The 22,009-nt window shown below is 47.7% G+C and overlaps 1 protein-coding gene across 2 annotated transcripts in view; it reads left to right on the plus strand.

The window, feature by feature from the left end:
* NT5DC2 (5'-nucleotidase domain containing 2) overlaps nucleotides 1–22,009 on the plus strand; it is a 59,180-nt gene that overhangs the window by 32,486 nt on the left and 4,685 nt on the right. For both annotated transcript variants that reach the window (XM_059716089.1, XM_019490001.2), the window contains 4 exons: nucleotides 6,779–6,860; nucleotides 14,525–14,611; nucleotides 17,868–18,008; nucleotides 21,233–21,297. In XM_059716089.1, coding sequence (XP_059572072.1) covers nucleotides 6,779–6,860; nucleotides 14,525–14,611; nucleotides 17,868–18,008; nucleotides 21,233–21,297 — 375 coding nt within the window. The remainder of the gene's footprint in view (nucleotides 1–6,778; nucleotides 6,861–14,524; nucleotides 14,612–17,867; nucleotides 18,009–21,232; nucleotides 21,298–22,009) is intronic.

Here is a 22,009-nt window from a genome sequence, read left to right on the forward strand (position 1 = left end):
TATGCTGTCTTTACAGGAGGGCCCTGGTCTTTCTTAGGATTCTATCACTTTACTTCGTGTTCCTAATTTTTGCACAAATTTGGGGAATTAATAAAACTACATTAAATTACTATTTCTATTATATAAACTAAAATATATTAATTTTAACACAAACAAAACAAAAACAAGGGTTTGAAAAGGAAACAAAGGATGACAATAAAACAAATAATTCAGGAGCCTTCTTGATTTTTGGCATGGCTGAACTCTGTGAGGTCATGGAGGTGATGCTTTGCATGATGTATCATTTTTGTAGCTACTCTTCAGGTATTTCATAGCTTTTCAAGAAGTTCTGCTTTACATTTCATAGTCCAGCATAGTTGACATCACAATCATCTGTAGTAATAGCATTTTACAGACATAGTAAAACATAGTTTATTCAGTTTATTCATAGATGTTAGGGTCCGGCCCCCTGCGTAGGCAGGAAAGAGTGCTGGGTTTAGATGACCCCAGCTAGATGCCTATCTAACTCCTCTTGAAGACCCCCAGGGTAGGGGAGAGCACCACCTTCCTTGGGAGCCCGTTCCAGACTTTGGCCACTCTAACTGTGAAGTTCTTCCTAATGTCTAGTCTAAATCTGCTCTCTGCTAGCTTATGGCCATTATTTCTTGTAACCCCCAGGGGTGCCTTGGTGAGTAAAGCCTCACCAATTCCCTTTTGTGCCCCCGTGATGAACTTATAGGCAGCCACAAGGTCACCTCTCAACCTTCTCTTGCAGAGGCTGAAGAGGTCCAGGTGCCCTAGTCTCTCCTCATAGGGCTTGGCCTGCAAGCCCTTAACCATACGAGTTATTACACACAACACAGTTAAGCTTGATTTCTTTCTTGTATCCAGCAAACTTCATGATGCTTCAGTGGTGGTTCTATCCTGTAAAACACAAGGACAAAAAGGGAGGGTCTACCCCTCTTGGTTAGTTTTTTCTTCTTATACACTGTGGCTGGCTTTGCTTGTGGTCTTCTTTACTTCTTATGGGCACAGCCTCTGACTTCTGGGCTCCTTGGCCTCCACTTGGGTCAGTTGAGGTTGCAGGCTCCTGGCTCTGGCAGCTCTAACAGTGATTTTTCTTTGTGCCCCTTCTCTGGACTGTCAGATTACTTGGTCTTTTAGGGCTCTGCAGACTCTTTATTAGAGCTTTCTTTTTTCCTTTCTTTAGCAACTCTTCAGAATCCTAACACTTTTTCTAGGTTTTACTTAACTTCTAGTTTTCCTTTTCTTAACAGATCTTAACCATATCCTTTCTGGGCTACAGGCTTCACAATCCATTTTCATCAGTGGCCCCTTCTTGCTTGGTCTTTGCAAACTAATTTATTCATGAAATTTCTCTCTTACAGCTGTACAACCCAGCAAGCTTCACTTCAGGACCAAGAAAGTTTCCCCAAAAGACTAAGACTGTGGGTGACAAATTACACACTACACACAATCCCTTTCAATAAAACTTTTCCTACCTTAAAAAGGAAACCTTTAAACCTATGCCTTTGCAGAGGAAAAAAAATCATGCCTCTGATAAGCCCACTCCTCTTTCCCTGCTCAGAGTCACTTAAATTTTGGACATTGATCTCTCTTTACACAACTGTTAACCTGATGTTTCCTAAAACAAGCTGTTATGCTCTTATAACAATCTCTATCTCTTCTAGGCTCTTTACTGTTCCTGGAGAGGCACGGTGGGGAAGAACTAAGTTTCCCCTCGCTTCTAACCACAAATTCTCTGCCACTGTCTGAGCGGATGTGTAGTAACATACCTTTTTTTTTTTTTTTTTCTGTGCTACCTCTGCCTCTATTTTCTGGTGCATAGGATCCTAGAGTGTCTGTTTCACATTTTCTCTAACTGTCTTTGATTTCTTTGAAGCTGTACTGCCTGTATAACACTTTGTCTTATCCTTACACTTTACAAATTCCACACCAAACGCACACCTGCTCTTATCTTTTCTCCACAGAAGATTGTAATTATTCTCCCAGGGACCTTAGAGTTAAAGGACTTTTTTTTCGTTCACACAGCCTTTTCAGCAGAGACATGACTTTCTTTGCTTTCTAGCTTCCTATTGTAAACACAATAAGAGGTTCTTACTTAATTCCAAGCGGACCACAGCATATACTTATCTCCACTACTCTGCCTGACCTGGACAAACAAAGTCTCCTGGCTAGAAGTAACAAACAACATCTCCTGCACAATACTTATAACTTTAGTTACTTCCTATATAACTTTACCTTACTACAAGTTTTAGCTAACCCCTCTGCAAATTCTCTAATCAGTCAGGTTACTACTCTTGTGTCCTGGTGGGGTTGCTAATTGTTGGACTGGATTTAAACCCAGCACGTATACCTTTGTTCCGGACGGACCCAATCCTCAGACTGACCACAATACCTGCCAGTTGATAATAGGTGAATTTATTGATACAGAGCAAGAACAAAAAAAACAACAATACAGATGATTAAACAATTCTATATCTACTAAGCCTAGGGCTGCCATCAGAGTTAAGGTACATCTGGCCAGGGTGCAGGCTTCACTCTGAGGCTCTCTTAGGTGTTAGCAGTCTGGAGGTGAAATCTTGAACACTCCAAGCTAAAGCCTGGAGGGCACTTGCTTTATGGAAGGTCTGCTTCTGTGATCTTTCACTTAAAATTCCCTCAACCCAACCCCAGGCTGTAATCCAAGCCAGGCCTGATGGATTCTCCTGGGGTCCCGGACCCCCAGTCCGTTTAACCCAACTCTCAATAAAAACATGGAGGTCACCCTGACCCCTCCCACACAGAGGAAGAGCCTCTGAACCCACTGCCATGCTACTGGGGAAAGATAAAAGACGGGGTACAATAGCTGAGACAGCCCAAAAGAACCTAGTACACTTGTGCATAAGTACGTAACTAGGCCTTACCCTAGTAGGATCGGGATGATCAGTCCCCTCCAAATGTGTGTCGAATCCTGCTGACTACGCCAAGATGTTAGACCCCGACTCCCTGCGGTGCCCAATGACTAGGGAGATGACAATCCAATCGCTCATTGATCCTGTTACTCATTACCCAGAGGAAGCAGGGAGGAAACACCAGCAAATATTGTTCGCAACAGCTTTATTCAGAATGAAGACAGCTTCAGGCAAGCTCCCTCACAGACACAGCCTGTGAAACCAGGGGAGCAGCAGTGAACATTAGGTTTTTTTTCACATTTTATACACCTTGGATCATGCTCATTAACATTTACCTGACTTTTGTCCCTCCTCGGGTTCCATCCATATCTCCTCCTATCTCAAGCTCTGCCTCAGTTTACTGTTTACTTCATTAGCATGGAATTGCCTATGCATTTTATTCATTTACATGCCTCTGCTAAGAGCGCATGCTCAAGACTACCCCCGGCTTCCTCTGGTCACTTGCTGGTTCTCTCTGGTTTCTTGCTGACTCCTTCATCTCCAAAGTCTTGCTTCTGCTTTATCTCCTGATGATAGCTGGTGGGCTGCATCTTGTTCTTCTTACACAATGGGCTCTATACTCTACAACACTATGACCTTGTTTGCAAACGCTTAGGCAAGCAGTTTTCTATGGTGTTTTTAATATATCATTTTGCCTTGTGGTCAGCAGCTTCGCTGAGACACAGAGTAAAGCCTTGTATTCAGCTGCAAATCCAGTGCTCCTCAAGATCCAAATGTAGTCACCCTAACACTGGCATTGCTCAGGCTCCTCCCCAGGCAACTCCCCTGCTGCACAGCTGTGGGACAGGCAGGCTGGCAGTTGGACAGATCTGTTCTAGATCAGAGTAGGCAACCCCTGGCACAGGTGCTAGAGCGTGGCATGCAAAATTATTTTGCTTGGTACATTCATCTTGGGGTGGAGAGTGGGGAAGGGGCCAGAGCTGCACTGCCACAACAAGGATCAAGCTCCTTGGTCTAATAAAAGATATCAAATTCACCCAAGGAACCTTGTCTGCCTTGCAGCTCCCCTGCCATCCACCCTGGCACACTGACATCTTACAAGTGTGTGTTTTTGGCACTCTGCCAAAAACATTGCTGACCCCTATTCTAGATGGTATTTAGAAAGTCTTTTCCAGTTTGTATCTGGGTTTTTTCTCTGCATAGTGACACCACTCTTAACAGTAATGAGTCATGGCTTCATAGTGCTGGAAAGGACCTCAAGAATCATTGAGTCCAATCCTCTGCACAAATGCTGGCCACACTGGCTGCTTGCAGATGGGGAAACCAAACTTTACTTCAAACTCAGCGCATTCCCACACCAAGCCCAGCACATGCCCAGAAGAGAGAGCACATTAGTTTGACCTAGTTCTGCAGCATCTGTATAGATTGTGTGCTTTAGTAGGGCTTTTTTTGCTGCTTTTATCTAATAGCTGATTGAATCAGCTATTAGATAAAAGCACCAAAATGCCCTGTTGAAGCACCTGAATTATACAGGCACTGCAGAGCCAAGTCAAACTAATGTGCTGCTGCTTCCAGTAAAGTATGTGTTTGCGTGTTTGGCGACTGCAAGCAGCCAGTATTCCTAAACTATCTCAGACAAATGCCTATTCAGTCTCTTAAATTCTCCGCAGAACGAGATTCTACATCTTCCCCAGGCAGCTTGTTCCACTGTCCTACTGTTCTGACAGTTGGGGATCTTTTCTTTCTCTCTCTCTTCCCCTTCCCCCCACTCCAATTTAATCTAAATCTCCTTTTCTGCTGTTTAAATTTATTACTTCATGTCCTGCTGTCTGGCAAGGAGGAAAAAATTCTCCCCCTCTTCCCTATGGCAGCCTTTTCATATATTTGTAAACTGCTATCATGTTCACCCTCTCCCCTTTAATCTCCTTTTCTCCAAACAAAATATACCTGGGTTTCTCAATCTTTTCTCTTACGATCTCATAACCAGCCTTTTATTATCTTTGTTTCCAATTCTCCCAGTTTCTCTACATTCATCTTAAATGACACGTACTAAATTACGGTTGAACCCTAACCAGCATTAAGTAGCGTGGCACTATCACATCCTGTACTTTACATACTATACCCCGGTTAATGCATTCCTAAACTGCATTTGCTTTGATTTGCAACTATATCACGTTGCTGATTTTAGGTTTGGTTTTGTGATCCACCAAAACTACCGAATCCTTCTTAGAGTGCTACTGCCTAGCCCAAAGGTTGTCAATTGCAGGTATGCATACCCCTGGGGGTACTTTGAAAGGTCCCAGGGGGTACATGGAAGCGGGTGGGGGCAGAGCACTGTCACCCCGTGCTGCTGCCTCACGGGAGCAGGGCCAGGGTGGGGCGAGAGCAGGGCCGTACAGATGCCATGCTGCCGCTGCTCTCACCCCCTTGCTGCACATCCTGCTGCTTGCCACCTCCTCCCTGCTCCGGGTCCAGCCACTCAGCAGCTGAGGATACACTACTCTGCATCCGACCGCCTGGGGGGTACAATGATTGAAAAAGGTTGAAAACCCCTGGCCTAGCCAATTGTCCAATGTATCAAAATCCTTTTGAATTCATTAATGAAAATGTTAAAAAGCACCAGGCCTAGACCAGACTCTGGGGAACCCTACTTAAAACTTTCTGCCTTTCTGACATCATTCCATTTATAGTTACTCTTCACTGACAATTGTATATTATCCTAACGGTAATTCTATCCAGGCCACAATTCTCTTTCAACATTGTTTCTTATTTACATGGAGTTCTGCAAAGGAGCTTCTTTAAACCAGACCTTGAACTTCTAGAAGAGGGAATGATGCATCAAAGATGGACCCTAATGCATTGGTGATCTTGGACCCAGTTCGTTGCAATTCATCACTGTCCTTATCTGTGGTATTCACATGAAGGGAGTAAAGTAAATTTGCTGGCACATCACTGTCTAATTGCCAGGCTGTTTCAGGGAAGAAACTTTCCGCTAGCCCTTAGAGGTGCATCCAGACAAGTGTGTACATGCAGGGGTGGATGTTTCCTGTGGGACAAATAGCAGCAGCACATTTGTGTCGCTGGTTTTTTGTCCCAGGACATGCTCCTGCATTCATGCTGTGGTGCACGGCAAATTGACTCAGGTGGGGTAGAGGAAGCTTACTTGGGTCCTGGGAGCCTCCTGGAGCAGTAACGGTGCTGATCCAGCCACTCAGAGCCTGGTTGGCAGCTGGAGTGTGGCTATGGCTGGCCAGGCGCTTTTTCTGGTAGCTGCCCTGTGCGCTGCACCACTCTTTTTATTGGTGGGGGGGGTTGTTTGTTTGTTTGTTTGTTTGACACCAGGATCTCCTAGTTTCAAATTTTGGTGCTGCACTGCAAATGAGCACAGTGAATGGGTGCATATGCACTGTGTGTGGTTTGTGGCACCTCAAACAACTTTGAGGCAGTGCAAATCACATGTGCATGCTCATCAGGACATGCCTTAGGATTCTGTTTCAGGGACTGTTTGTTATTGGGGAATTTAAGAGTAGTATATATTGTTCCAAAATGAGGCAGTAGTCAAGGTAGAATGTTCTTTGAAGTCCTTTGGGGCAAAAGGCCTCATAGCTGTATGTAATGTTTGAAGTTGATTTTCCTCAGCTTATAAAAAGGAATGTAGACTTTTGGGACATCTGCTTTGGTGTGGAAGGATTGATTGCTTTTAAAAGATAAGATTAGACTAGGTATTATTCCTATGATAAGAGTCTACATAGAAAGTAGAAAGGTCGCATCTAATTTAATTCACTTGTGTATATGTTTGCAAACAAGCAACATGACTTGATCTTATAGCCCTATCTGGTAACAGCTAAATATGAGTTGTTTTGCCTTCTCCCATTCCTTTTCAGACCATTCAGAAAACTGGATGACAAAGGCTCACTGCAGTGGGACAAAATAAGCCAACTAGAAAAAGGAAAGATCTACAAAGAGGTAATATTTACTGTTTTGAGTTACTTTTCTAATCATTCCTAGAACGATAGGGACTAATTTAGCTATATTAATTTTTGCGCATTTCTGGCAAAGCCCTGGGGCAGCATCCCTTAAGCGGAAAATCTATTGTAATGTGAGCTTTGCTCCAGTTCATCCGGCTATTTGTGGTGGCTGATTTTATTTAAGGGCATGAAGTGCTGCTAAAACGGGGGTAGGTAAAATACAGCCTGTGGGCTGGATGTAGGCCACCAACTGATTGGATCCAGCTCACAAGTAGGTGCCTGCCAATTTATCCAGCCTGCAGTGCTATACATGGGGGTGAGCCCTGCTGGGGCAGCCCATACTGTTCTCCTGCCTGCATCTGCTGAACAATCCTGGCTCTGACCAGTGCACAGCTTTCTGACTGGGCTGCTCCTAGTGCGGTTGCAGCTGCCCAGGTGCTTTTCGGCTCCCCCTGCCTCCAGCAGCAGCTGCTCTGCCGCCTCCTGCTTCTGCCCCTGCTGTGCCACTCCGGGCGGGGGGAAGTTACAGCCAGAGAGCTCCTGCCACTGCATGTGGGGCTCCAGCTCTTGGCTGCTTTGCACCCACTCTGCCTGCCCAGCTCAATGAGCAGCCACCTGCGGGCAGAGTAAATGATAGGCAGTCAGGAAATAGATCTGGAGCTCCAGGCAAGGGGGAAGCTGCAGCCAGGCAGCTCCTGCCCCACCTCATGGGGCTCTGTCTCCAGGTCCGAGTTGCCTTCCACCCACTCCACCAGCCTGATGCAGTGAGCAACCCCCTGCAGGCAGAGTGGGTGGAAGGCAGCCAGGAGCTGGAGGCCTGCATGCTGGGACAGGAGCTGCCCAGCTGCAGTTTCCCTCCTACCCAAAACAGTGCAACAGAGGCTTGAGTAGGAGGAAGAGGAGCCACTGGAGGGTAGGGGGGGTGCTGAGCAACATTTGGGCAGCTGAAGCTGCATCACGACCAACCCTATTGAGAAGCTGTGTATGATGACTGGGACTGGGATCATCTGGTGGTCTGCCCCAGGTGGAAGTGGGCAGGGCTCAACCCCATGTGAAACACTGCAGAGGCAACAGTAGGCCAGACTGGCAGAGGGAGGGGGGCTGCAGACTGCACCTCCTGGTCAAGCTCTGACCTCCCCTCCCCACCTCCACCCTTGCAGCTGGTTCCTGGCACCTAGCTTATGGGCAGCCGCCCCCCCCCACAAGTACCCCACTGTGCGCATACACCCAATATATGAGAGAGACATTATTTTGAGCTATTATGATATACTACTTAAATCATAAATCAGGACAAAAATATTTTTTGAAATCACATTAAAATATGTCATAGTACATGTTTTGTTTTTTTAGTATATTATTTGTTTTTCATCTTTAAATTGTTAAAATGATATCTTCTAAAATATTTTGTGTGTAGTCCTTGACAGCTTACCAAAACTCATTAAGTGTCTCTCCAGTTAAAATAGTTGTCCACCTATGTGCTAAGATGATCTTGGTCTTAAGTGCAAGTCCTGGCTACAAAAAGTTGACGTTAGGGGTGCACCGATACAGATTTTTGGGGCTGATACCGATAGTTAATTTTTAAGGAGGCATGTTGGCCGACACTGATCCGACAGTTCCCGCCGCTCCTCCCTCCGTTCCCCTCACAGGGTGTGGGGGAGGGGTGTATGTGACCCCGGATCTGCGTGGGGTGGGGTAGGGCTGCGCAGGGTGGGTGGCAGTGGCACTGAGAGGAGGGTTGGGGGGGGCTGTGGCAAATTTTGGGGTGGCTGCAGCTCCCCTGTAGTACCCTCGGTGTCACTGCTGCCAGCCCTGCATGCATCCTGCTGGGAAGAGCCCACCCTGCCCCACCCCACGCAGATCTGGGGGGTACACCCCCGCCATGCCCTCTCAGATGAGCTGCTGGAGCAGTGGCAGGAGCCCCAGACCAGCAGCTCCTGGATGAGCAGCACACAGCGGTGGGAGCCGCTGCCCCCCCGCCCCTCCCCCCGGATGAGCCACAACTCTGTCCTGCGTCTGCCCCACCCTGGTTGGGCAGCACTTGACCCAACCCCATTCCTCCCTCACTGCAGGGGCCTAGATCTTCTGCCCTCCCTCCTCCCCTTCTACCACACCAGACTTACCAGCTGCATGCAGCTCTCTAAACTGCCTGCCGGTGTTCCTTGCTGCCTACGTGCTGCACTGCAGCTGCGTGCATGGACGGGCCATTTATTAGCCAAATTATCTACCATATCAGGCCGATTTTCTGATATAGTCAATTCGCTTTATATCTGTGCTGGTCCGATATCATACCAATGTATTGGTGCATCTGTAGTTGACACGTAACGGCAGTTTGAATTACTCTGGTAACAGCTGTTTAATTTCCAAGTGCATCAGCTTTAGAGGGAAGTATCCTGCCACAGCAGATCTGCTCATTGGGCAAAGCATGTTGCCTATTGTCTTGCATTGGAGAGGGGCCCAATCTTGTAGGACAGTGTCTCCCCACTTAGAGAGATGCCTCAGATTCCCTTGGGCACCCTTCCACAGGCAATCTTCAAGACACCTCTGTAAGTGTGGAAGGCTGGAGTTCTCTGCTTAATGATGCACTCTGGAGATTGCCTAGGACATGTCTCTGTAAAGTGGGTGTTTCGTCTGGGGGGGTTAGTGGGGGCACTGGCTCCCTGTTGCTGTGTGTACTCTTGGGGATAGTTTGGGTGCTAGAGATGATCCATTAGGAAGGCATGGTGGGGGGACACATCCCCCCCAGATTTGGGTGTGGGAGGGTGGTGGATGTGGGCTGCCTGCTGCAGGGCTCCCCAGCTAGCTGCTTTCTCCCCCTGGGGGCCTCTGTGGCCCAGCGGGTGGGACCTGGCACAGGAGGGCAGAGCAGGCTGGGGAGGCTTGGTACAGCTGCTGCTGAGAGCCCTGTGCCAGCCACACTGCCATGATGAGTCATCCCTCGCCCACCCAGCGGCGGGGGCTGGGGGGGAGGAGGAAGGGGACGCAACTCTGCGATAGAGGTTTGGTGCTGCCACCACCACTGCTGGGAGCCCCATGCCAGCCACACTGCCATTGTAAGATGCCTTCCTGGCCCCCGCTGCTTCTGGGTGGGCAGGGGGCACCTCACCAAGGCAGTGGAGCCAGCATAGTGTTCCTGACAGCAGTGGCACTGACCCTCCCTGCCCCACTCTGCTGTGAAAGCCCCCGTGGGGAGGGCAGTGGGGTGTGGAGCCCTGAGCCCCTCAGCCTGCTTCCTCTTCCACCCCCCACAGGCTCTGCTCTGGCTCTGCCACCCAATGCGGGGGCACTTTGTGCTTCACTCTGGTTGCAGCAGCTGCTGCCACCGCCACCTGAGCTGAGGTTCAGGTGCTGCTGGCCAACTGCAGCTAGTGCCCTCAGAGCAGGATGGTCCCACAGCCCTGGCAACTGGGGGCCCCCTCCAGCAGGGCTGTGGGGCAGAGGGCTACAGGTTGGGAGTGAGGGGGAATGGGAGGAGCTGCAGGTGTCAGGAGCGAGGGACGCTGGCAGGGCTGGGGGAGTTGTGCTTGGGGAGTGAGGGGCAATGGCATGGGCAGGGGTAGAGCACCAACATATGAGCCCTGCTCAGCATCACAAAGCAGCAGGGGGGACAGCCGCAGCCGGACCTGCATCCTGGTGAGTGAAGGTTGTATTTTGCCTACCACTGTTTTGCCTATACAATGTTTTTCTTGTCCTGTTCTCTCTCTATCCATTACACACGCCTTTGCACTGTCTTTAAGTTTAGCATGCAACTCCTGAGGCTGAAAAATTGTGTTTTATCTATTACTGTATAGGGGCAGTGGGTCTTAAAATTTTTGACTTAAGGCACCCTTTCTTAATACTCGAGGCAAACCATGGAAGAAGTCAACTTGTAGCTTTCACTAATTTTTGACTGTAGAAAAATAATTTTTCTGTTGTAAATAACTCGGAAAGTCCACAGCAGGTCAGAATGTTTTCCTATCTGAATGGATTCCTGTTTGAAGTCTCTGGGTTTATCTTGTGAATCAAGTGTAGGGAAAGAAACACTTAACTTGGTAATATATATACTGCATCACCTTTAAAAGGATCTTGCAGCACCCCAGGGTATAGTTTAAAATCACTGATATAAGGTCATAAGTCAAGTCATGAGGTCAGGCTCAGGTTAGGAGTCTGAATAGCCACTTGGACCTGACATGTATAGGGCATTTCTTGAGAGAGAATGTCAGAAGAGTGAAAGTATTCCAGGAACCAACCTGACTGACTGTACAGTGCATCAAGTACCTAGCTTTTCATCAATAGATATCAAAATCCTTTACTAAAGCAGCTGGCTAGCACTGGTTTAACAGAGAAGAAAACAGTGGCACAAAGGAAGTGACTGAACCATGCAAATGGTAGCACTGGAAATAGAAGCCAGATTTCCTGAATTCTAGTCCCATGTGCTAGCCACTAAGTCAATTATGCCTTTCCGTATAGCTGTTGGGAAAACCTGAGCAACATCTGCAACTATAGGAGCGAACATGATTTCCAGCAACATGAATCAAAGTAAGAGGTTGAAAGGGAGGTGGTTCATTTAACACTGCAGTAGAGCTAGTAGCCCGGGGGGTGGGCAGTCAACCACCAGTGCAAGCCCACCAAGTAAAAATGACAAAATCAGCAGGTCAGGTAACATAAGGGAAGTCTTGACTAGCTCTGTTTGACTCAAAAAGTCTATGGGCTGAATCCATGATGAGTGGTTGCTTCTTAAGGACACAATCCTAAAAGCACAAGGGAAGTCCGTTCTGGCCCATAAGAAAGGTAGCAAAAGGGCTGGGTGACCCTGTGCCTAAATAGGGAATTCATGGACCTTCTGTATCTAAAAATAGAGAAATACCACTAAGGAGCAGCACTGGCCTGCACCTGTAGGGAGTGGTCTAGGAAAGTCAAGGCTAAAACCAAACTCAAATTGGCCACAGGAATCAAGGACAATAAAAAGTCCTTCTTCAGATATGTGGGAAGTCAGACAAAAAAACAAGGGCAACATTGCTGAACCAGTAGGGCAGCTGACATCCAATGGAAAAAGTTAATCTCCTTAACAATTACTTTGCATTGGTTTTCCAACAGCCCAAAGGGATCACCCTGCCTGACAGAATACAGGATTACCAGGGTAAGGGAGAGGATATGCCTATAATTGGTGAAGATCTTGTAAGGGAACACTTTTTTGAGAGGCTGGACATCCACAAATGAGCTGTCCTGGATGGCCAAGAGTGCTAAAAGAGCTGGCTGACATCATAGCACCGCCAATGGCAAGGATATTTTGAGAATTCGTGGTACATGGGAGAGGTTCCTGAAGATTGGAAGAGGGCCAGTGTGGTGCCTATCTTCAAGGAAGGAAGGAAGGATGATCCAGGTAACTACAGGTCAGTCAGTTTTGACCTCAATCCCTGGGAAGATCTTGGAAAAAATCATCAAAGAATCCATTACCAACAGGCTAATGGAAGGCAACGTTCTGAGAGAGCCAACATGGCTTCACTATGGGCAGGCTTCACCTGCCTGGCCACCTGTGACCAGGTGATGCCTCACCTAGACAAAGGAGAAGAGGTTGATATCATATATTTGGACTTCAGAAAAGCTTTTGACTTCATCTCCCATGATGTCCTCATGGTAAAATTGGGGAACTGCAGCCTTGGTAACCTTACTGTCTAATGACTGGGGAACTGGTTCTGTGGTCAGACCCAGAGTGATAGTCGCTGGAACAGAGTCAACATGGTGCATGGTGACCAGTGGCATCCCCCAAGGCTCAATACTAGGACCTGTACTCTTTTTAATATATTTATAAATGATCTGGGTTTGGGGGTCAGAAGTGGACTGGCTAAGTTTGCTGACAACACCAAATTATGGGGAAGCATGGTCATGCTAGAGGATAGGCTGGTGATTCAGGTGACCTGGACAGGCCTGCAGGGGAGGGAGATCAAAACCTGATGGCGTTCAACACGGAGAAATGCAAGGTGCTCCACCTCGGGAGAAAAAATCCACATCATACTTACAGGCTCGGCAGTGCCACACTCACTAGCACCATGACTGAAAGAGACTTGCGGGTCATAATTGACTACAAGATGAACTTGAGCCACCAATGCAATGCCACAGCTGGCAAAGCAAACAAAACTGACTTGCATCTACCGATGCATCACAAGCAAGACCCAAGAAGTCATCCTCCTACTTAACTCGGCCTTGATGAGGCTGCAGCTGGACTAGTGCATCCAGTTCTGGGCTCTGCACTTTAGAAAGGAAATGGTGAAGCTTGAGAGAGTCCAGAGGAGAGCCATTTGCGTGATTAGAGAACAAGAGAATAGGCCTTATGAAGAGAGGCTAAGAGGCATGGGACTCTTCAGCCTGGAGAAGTGAAGGCTCAGGGGTGACTTGGTGGTAGCCTATAAGTATATAAGGGGTGTGCATCATGAACTGGGAGAACATCTGTTCACCAGGGCACCCCTAGGGAAGACAAGGTCTGATGGTCACAAACTGCTGGAAGACCATTTTAGGCTGGACATAAGGAAAAACTTATTCACCGTCTGAATCCCCAGAGCCTGGAATAGACTCCCACCAGAAATGGTACAAGCACCTACTCTGAACACTTTTAATAAACCACTTGAATTTTTATCTTGCTGGGATCATTTGACCCCAGCTGACTTCCTGCCCCTTGGGCAGGGGGCTGGACCCGATCTCGTGAGGTCCTTCCAGCCCTAATGTCTATGAAACATTTGCCAGAAATATGTGATAGCATTGATTAACTCTTACCATCTGACAAGGTCAAAAGCATTGAACTCCTTTACGCTTGCCTAAGCCGAGACCCGTCTAACCAGGGGCCCATGGACCTGCATGTGGCCCATGAGCAGTTAACTTGCAGGGCCCCAAGCTCTCAGCTAGATGCCACTCTTTCTTGCCTCCCACCCCCTCCCATTGCTCCAGCTGCAGCAACAGCTTGGGTCTCCAGGCTCCTCCTCCCTCCTCAGACTTCTGCTTCCTGCCTCTGCCCCTGCCCCAGGGCATTGCTGGGGGTGCCCACATGGCACAGTGCAGCAGGGGAATCAGTGGCCAGGGAGCTAAAGGCAGGGGGTCTGGCCCCAAAAGTGTGATTGGGAGGTCAAATAATCAGGTTGGAGGAAGAAATGAGTTACTGATAAGTAATCTAAATCCAGAATTTTTTCTGAAGCTGTTTTTTTTTTTTAAAAAAAAAAGGAAGCTAATAGAAAAAACTGCCCTGCCCTGTGGTAGTAAATGGGTAAGATGCTTTCATCTAAACATTTCCCAGTGTGAGAAATCCAGATGGCAAACTGGACGAGAGGTGAGAACCAGATGAAATGTCTACAGAAGTGAAAATAGATTGGTCCCACTCCTGCAACTGAGTGAAGTACAGAACGTAAACTTCTGTAAGTGCCATTAAAATATCTGGAGTTTGTAAAGATACTATGGCATGGATATTGAATTATGTTATCACATTTGAAGCATTGCACTTTTAAGAGTGGTTAACTGTTTTGGGACAGTGTGTTAAATAATACATGAATTCCCATGTGACATTAATTTGTCTTACCTTGCTTTAATAGGAATTTGATATTCCACTGAACTACTTAAGAGAATGCTGAAATATCACTGCTTGGAAAGAAAAGATGTTTGCTTTATATTGACATTTTTTTGTTCTCTCTTTCTCTTCAGGGAAATTTATTTGACTTTCTGAGGCTAACAGGCTGGCGTGGATCCAAAGTGCTTTATTTTGGTGACCATCTGTACAGTGATCTTGCAGTAAGCATTACAGTTTTTGCTCCACTTACCTGTCTGTTTCAGTAATAAATGGTGCTGAAATGTGGCTTAGTCCACTGGACTGACTGTAAGGAAGGTTTGAGCCCACATCCTGAAGTATTTAGCTGCCTAACTCCAGTTGAAATTGCTGGGATTTCAAGTGCCTAAGCATGTTTTGAGGATCTAGGCCTTAATTCCTAATTAATGTGTTTTGTTACTTTAGTTTGTTTGCTAAGTTACCTTTTTCATGGTGTTAGATCTCTCATGGGATTTTAAGTGTCTTAATTTGTTCTGTTTTTCTAGAAGTGTGTTAGATTTATTGGAATTATAACATTAGTACAAGAATGTAAAACTGTTGAAATGAATGGATAAGCTATACGGAGATAAAGGGCAGCAAGAAATGCGGAGCAGATCTTGGCTGAGATTTGCTTAGGTGAAAAACTTTCACCTAGGGATCTTTCACAGGGAGTCAAATAGAGGGAAAAACACTAAAGTGAATAGAATGGAATAATAGCAGTAATAAACTGTTGAGGGATTGAGGGATGGAGGACAGTGAAGACACAGGTAAAGGAGATTACTAGTAATCTTCCTTTTCACATTAGTTGTTGCTTATCACCTCTTAGCTCACTTGGTCTGGCATCCTCCCTACCATATTGGTGTTTTTTCTCATGTTGTATTACCATTGGCTACCATTTCATCTAAACATTTCCCTGTGTGAAATCCAGACAGCAAACTGGGCAAGGGGCGAGATTAAATGTTTCTAGAAGCAGTGAAAATAGATTGGTGCCACTCCTGCAACTGAGTGAAGTGCAGAATGTAAACTTCCTGGAGTTTGGAAAGATACTATGGTGTCAATATTAAATTATTACATTACCATTGGTTACTGTCAAGATTTCTTCTTGATTTGGATTGCTAGAGGACTTATCCCAGTGGCTCTCAACCTTTTTAGAGTCAGGGTGCCCCTCCACAACTCTTGGACTTGATGGCACCTGGTTAAGAACTACATCAGACCTCAGCTTGAGAACCTCAGCTTTATTTTAGTGGTTCTCAACCATAGGATGCTGCCACACTCCTGTCTGTATTATGGTTGTCTGATTAAACCTAAAGCAGTTGGGAGCAGAGGCAGAACTAGTGAATTTTGTATCCTGGGCAAAACTCCCCTGTGCCTGTGGGGTTTGGAGTCGGGGGTGTGGATGGGGAGGAGGGTGACCCTAGGTGTCCCTACACAGCTTCTCTAGCTGGGCAGTGAAAAGGGCTGCTCTAGCACAGCAGGATTCCTCTGGTTGAGTAGCATAAAAGGCTGCTCCAGCCCGGCCTGATCCCTTTGGATGGGCAGTGCAAACTGTTGCGGCCAGATCATGTGCTTTTGCTACAGGTCTTCCTGGTCCAACCCCATGTGTTCTGCCTGGAAAGGAAGGGGCATGAGACAGTACCACCTCCTTGGCATGCCTTTGCTGCTGGGAGGAGCATGTGGGGCTGGACTGGGAAGGGCTGCAAGAAGGCCCAGCCACAGCTGCTTCTTGATCAGCCTCCACAGGACATGCATGGGACAGTTTTTAACCTGGCCACAGCAGCAAACATGTCACAGCACCTCTGGACGGGGCTCATAGCACCCCAGGATTTTGTGGCATCTCAGCTGAGAACCACTGACCTAACCTATTGGGCATTTTGCTTATAGGACCGTGCAGTTTTAACCTTCTTATTTAACTTGGATGGCATCATAGTAGCAATTGTGTTTTGGGTTGCTGCCTGAATTTCTGTGGCAGTTAAGTTGCTAAGGCATGAATCTCATTTGTGTCTGGGGATAACATACCTGAAGTACTGTGGTTTTTAATTCTAATGGATGTCTTAATTTTTAATATCCAGCTGAGGCAGTGTGCACAACCACTCAATTTTATAATTGGAAGCGTGACCAAGTTACCCCAATTGGATCACTGGTCTTCCTACTCTGACATAGTTCAGTGAGTGGTTCCTTCTTTTTATTTAGAGGGTTTGAAAGCCAGGCTAGTATTTCTTCACAGAAAAGCAACCATTTCTAAGGTGCAAGGGGTTGTATGTTTTTCCCATGACTTCCTGATTTGGAATCTTTCCAATTAAGCTTCCTCAGCTGAATGCAGACTATTTGCCTTTTAAAGCAGAGTAAATTTAAATAAATTTGAGGTATCAAAGCCTCCCTTCTCCTTCAGAAGGCAGCAGGTCGTTTACATTTTTAACACTGTTTTAAAAGATTTTTTAGAAGACATTTTAGGATAATCCAAATGGTTACTCTGTATCTGGTCTGCTGTTAGAGCTCAAGAAATATTCTAAAAATGTGCATCTGTATAGATGATATGCCCTTTAAAAATAAATAAATAAGGCTGGCCATGCTGAGACTGCAGTGCAGGCAAGAGTTCATTTGTCTTTTCCTTCTGTGGCACTTTGTATTGGAACCTGAATATGTTAGCACTTTAAACCTACTACTTGTGCTGGAGTCTTTTTATTCTTTAGGAATATGTTGGGCCTCTGAGGTTGAGAATGGTTCAGTGGTCTCCTTTTTGTGTACCAGACTTTGTCTGAATGTTTCTCTCACCCCCATTTATGTTCTAGATCAATGACACTTGTTTTAAGAGTGTCTTTCCCCACAGCTGTGCACAAGTTGTGGGCATTTTTATTAGCGAGAGAGACTCTCTTGGATCTCAAGTTCCCGAACAGAAAACATTCTAAAATCACATATTGTTTGTGGTTTAAAGAATCCTCCACCCCCAACCTCAGTACTTTCTCATCCCATCAGGAGAATCCTGGCTTATTTTTGAGATTAGGATTTGCAGTGTTCCCGGAGATGCACTGTTCACTCTCTCCTCCTCTTCCCTGCTTTGTGTGTAAGAAGGAATGTTCCATGAACATTGTGTCCCAGATATTAAGGACAGGTGATTGAGCCTTGTGGTGTAATGCAAGACTTGATTGTTTGGTCTTCATGCACGTGTAATGGACTATATCTGGATCCTAAAGGAAGCAAGTCTGTTGGGTGAAAAACACTTTTGTCTCTACATAAATTCCATTGCTGCTTTTCTGAAAGATTTTCTCCAGCAATATTCCAGACCTAGCTGCCACTGTACTCCACATAAATATTGTGCAGCTACTTACCCTAGTGACCTTCATGTGACCATACTATGATTGTGAAAGCTCTAGTTTTGTTCCTCCAAAGCTACTTTTCTCACCTTCTGGACTTGAGAATAAAATATAAAACTCAGACTTGCCTTCCCACTCTCTGACCATCTAGGATCTCATGCTGCGTCATGGCTGGAGGACGGGCGCAATTGTACCAGAACTGGAAACTGAAATCCGGATAATTAATACAGAACAGTACATGCACTCGCTGACCTGGCAGCAGGCACTTACTGGGCTGCTAGAGAGAATGCAGGTAAACTGGAGTAGATTTGTAGATTTGACTGTCAAATGGGTTGGAACAGGAGTTGGGACCCTTTCAGTAGCAACAAGCCAAAATAACACAGCTCAGTCCTAATGAAGGCCAGAGGTGGCAGTTGTTAGATATTCTGCCACTAGATGGCATATCTTGTGCAAAACGTGCTAAGGGGATGGGTTGGGAATATAAATTTCCATGACGCTCATTTTTTTTTTTCATGTTTATTTGTTAATCATGACTGAGGCAGCACTGGTTAACAGACTAGCACTTACCTTAAATTCAGATCTTCAAAAATGTTAGTCCTGGTCTGAGTAAAGGAAAAAGCTCTAAGTTGTACCTTTTTGTACTGATTTTTAAGATGCACTGTGTAATTTTAACAAGACAGTTGTAAGGTCAAATAAATTAACGATGTCAGAGCTCTTTGATGTAGGAAGATAACATTAAGTAGATACTGTTCTGTACACATCCTTTTGTGACGTTATCAAGTCATTATTATAGCTTCCCTCTAATTGCAAAACATCATAAATGTGAAGGGGAGAAAAATGTGTTTTGGTGAGGATTTCTTTTTTTAATCCACCAAACCAGGTCAAGTGTTTAGGGAAGGAGCGGGCAAAATACAGTCTGTAGGCTGCATCTGGCCTACCAGGCACTTTCATCCAGCCCAAGGCACACCCCCAATGAACTGTGCCCTGCCCAGACCTTCCTCCTATGAGGGTGGGAGTGAGGTGCCTACACCTGCCCCCAACACACCCTATTATGCCTTGCTCCCACTCTTGCGGGGCTGGACTCTTCCACCCATTAGCACTGGCAGGGCTGCTGCTGCTGCAGGCTTCCTTGGCACCCTGCTTCCTCTGGGCAGCAGGTAGACAAGGGGGTGCAGGGGCATGGACCATGGGGCTGGGGCTGGTAGCGGTGCGGAGACCACACCGAGGGCTGCAGAGGCAGCACAGAGCTCAGCTGGGCACGGTATGGGCCCCCCTCCCCACAATGGGTCGCAACCCTGGCAGGCAGTGGGACCAGCAGCAGGTGGGCAGCGGGGAAAAAGGAGGCTTTAGAACTTGGCACTGGTTCCTGGCTCTGGGCAGCGCCGCACATCGCGGCAAGGAGCACAGCCCCCACCAAGCCGTCTGTATCGCCAGCACTCTCCACACTCCCGTGGCACAGGAGGGAAGCCCCAGGCCCTGGAGCCAGCCTAGGCAGGAAAGGCAGCTCGCTCCAGGGCCTGGGGCTTCCCTTCCCCACCATGTGAGCGCTAGGGAGCGCTAGTGATAGAGACTGCCTGGCGGGGGCTGAGCTCCTTGCTGTGATGTGCAGCACTGGTCAGATATCCCCGCCCCCACCTCCTGCTGCACCATGGTGGGAGTGTTTTGGGGGGGGTGGCCACATCCCTCCCATCCTGCTCCCACCCTCCCTCGCAACCCACAAATGGCACACACCGTCTCCCCTCCCCCCCCCTTCCCCCCGTGCTGACTGCAGGAGAAGACAGTGTTCCAGAGCTACACACTCACACCACAAATGCCATACACCCCCCACCATGCTTGCATACGTGCACACACACCCACCATACACACACCACACCCCCACTGTACTCACCACCATGCATGCACATACTCCCCCACCCTGCGCTATACAGCCCTTGACCATACACATACCTCACCATGGCTGAATGCACACACCCCCCACCATACACACCCCCAACATGCCTGCACACACACACACATACACACCCCCACCATGCATGCACGCAGACCCCTCCCACCAAACACACCCACCACGTGTGCACACATGCACCCCTTGCTGTGCGCGCATGCACATCCAATCCCTCCCCCCTGCGCACAATCCCCCCCACACACACATATACAATACAGAAGACTAAGAATTTAGTCTTGCCCCAGGAGGCAAGGGGTGGAACTTCCGGTGGCAATGGTTAGGGGTTGAGAGTGGGACTTCCAGCTCCAAGATGGCAACCAGGGGGTGGAGCAACTGTCAAGGGGCGGGGCTACCCATGTGGCCCTCGACAAGTCACCAAACCTTAAGTGGCACTCCCCCAGAAATAATTCCCTGCCCCCAATTTAGGGATTAGCATCAGGGGTCGGCAACCCCTGGCATGCATGCCGATCGTGGCACGCGCGGCCATTTTACTTGGCACTCCGCATCCAGCCCCAGCTCTGGGAAGCTGCTGCCAGTGACAGAGTCTGGGCTGCTCCCAGCAGAGCTTGCAGCATCCCAACTTCCTGCTGGGAGCAGCCCGGGATCCCGGCTGGCAGCAGCTCCCCAGAGCCGGGGCCAGCTGCAGCCGAGCGGCTCTGAACAGCTGCACCAGGCTCCGGTACCAGCTCTGCACTGGTGCGTGCAGGCGTGCCTCAGAGCAGGCGGTGGGGGCGGAGCCTGAGGCAGCGCAGCCCTGTCTTTTTTCCCCCTGCTCCCAGCACAGAGGTGATGAGCCTGGTGCAGCTGTTTGTAGCCAGCCCGAGCTCTGGGCAGCTGCAGCACGCCTGCTGCTTGCTACAAACAGCTGTGCCGGGCTCATCATCTCCGTGCTGGGAGTGAGGGAGAGACAGACTGGGGATGTGCTGCCTCGGGCCCCGCCCCCACCGCTGGCTCTAAGGCGCGTTGTCGCGGAGCTGGTGCTGAAGCCCGACGCAGCTGTATGGAGCCTCCTGGCTGCAGCCGGCCCTGGCTCTGGGGAGCTGCTGCCAGCCGGGATCCCGGGCTGCTCCCAGCAGGCAGCTGGAATGCTGCAAGCCCTGCTGGGAGCAGCCCAGGCTTCAGCAGCTACCCAAAGCCGGGGTAGCTGCTGGCAGCCACAGAGCCCAGACTGGGGGCAGGGGCTTTGGGTGGGGGGCAAGGGGCACAAGCAGGGCATCCTGCCATGTACCCCTTGCCCTCATTTTGTTTTTCTGCCATGCCGGCACTCTGGCACCTTACGAGGTAGGCATTGTGGTGTTTTTCGGCACTCTGGCCAAAAAATGTTGCCTACCCCTGGATTAGCTGATAGCAACAATCATTGACTTGGATTTTTTAAACCATGATATGAGAGAACTAATTGTTACAGTACAGTTCCTAGACCATATATCATAGGTAGAATAGGGAATTGTGCTGATTTTTAACAGCTTGTTTCACAAATGCAATGGGATTTGCTAGTCCTTTTTGTCTCTTAGTTTCAGGCACTTTAATTTTGGGTTTAGGAAGTCAGATCTTGGATTTAACTTGTGTTCCAGATGCATCAAGATGCAGAATCGAAGCAGGTGCTGCTAGAATGGATGCAAGAGCGGCAGGAGATTAGGTATGTCTAATGAGTTTGCTTAAATTCATCTTCCTCAGAATACTCTTTTGAAAACTAAGACTAAGGTTTCTCTGTATTTTTGTATGCTTTTTGATTAAGATGCTCCTATGCACATGGAAACTTGAAATCTCGATGTTGGTACAGTAGTGTGTTCTGTCAGCTTCTGGGAATATTAAATTGTGAAGTAGTGTAGTCTTAGAAATCAGGCTGTTGGGGATCTATAACCTTTCCAGAAAATTTGATGCAAGATTTGTTTTCTATGAATTTTAATAGAGCCATGCAGCTGTTGTCCATAGCATAGAACAGGGCTGTTCAACTTTAAGCCTCTCCTCCAATGTGCCTCCTTGCAGGTGTATTCCCTTACCACTGCTCCCATCTCCTCAGTCCCTCACCTCTGTCCTCCAACACTACAGGCGCACTGTTAGATTCAGGCTCAGTCTCTACCCCTTTGTGGCCTGGATTCACCCTCATTCTCCATGTTGGACCCCCATTGCCCCACCCCATGGGACAGGGGCAGGAAATGACAGCCGGAAGACAGAGATGGAGCCCAGAAACTTGCCTGAGCCCTGGGGGGTCAGGGAATGGTAGGTTGATGAGAGCCAGGGAGCTGCAAACTAACTCCTTTCAGGCCACCAGTTGGACAGCTCTGGTATAGCATTTATCAAACATGGTATCCACTGTTATTCTGTTAATTCACCCAGGTTATGAAATG

The sequence above is a fragment of the Alligator mississippiensis genome, chromosome 12, assembly GCF_030867095.1.
Source record: "Alligator mississippiensis isolate rAllMis1 chromosome 12, rAllMis1, whole genome shotgun sequence".
Taxonomy (NCBI): domain Eukaryota; kingdom Metazoa; phylum Chordata; order Crocodylia; family Alligatoridae; genus Alligator; species Alligator mississippiensis.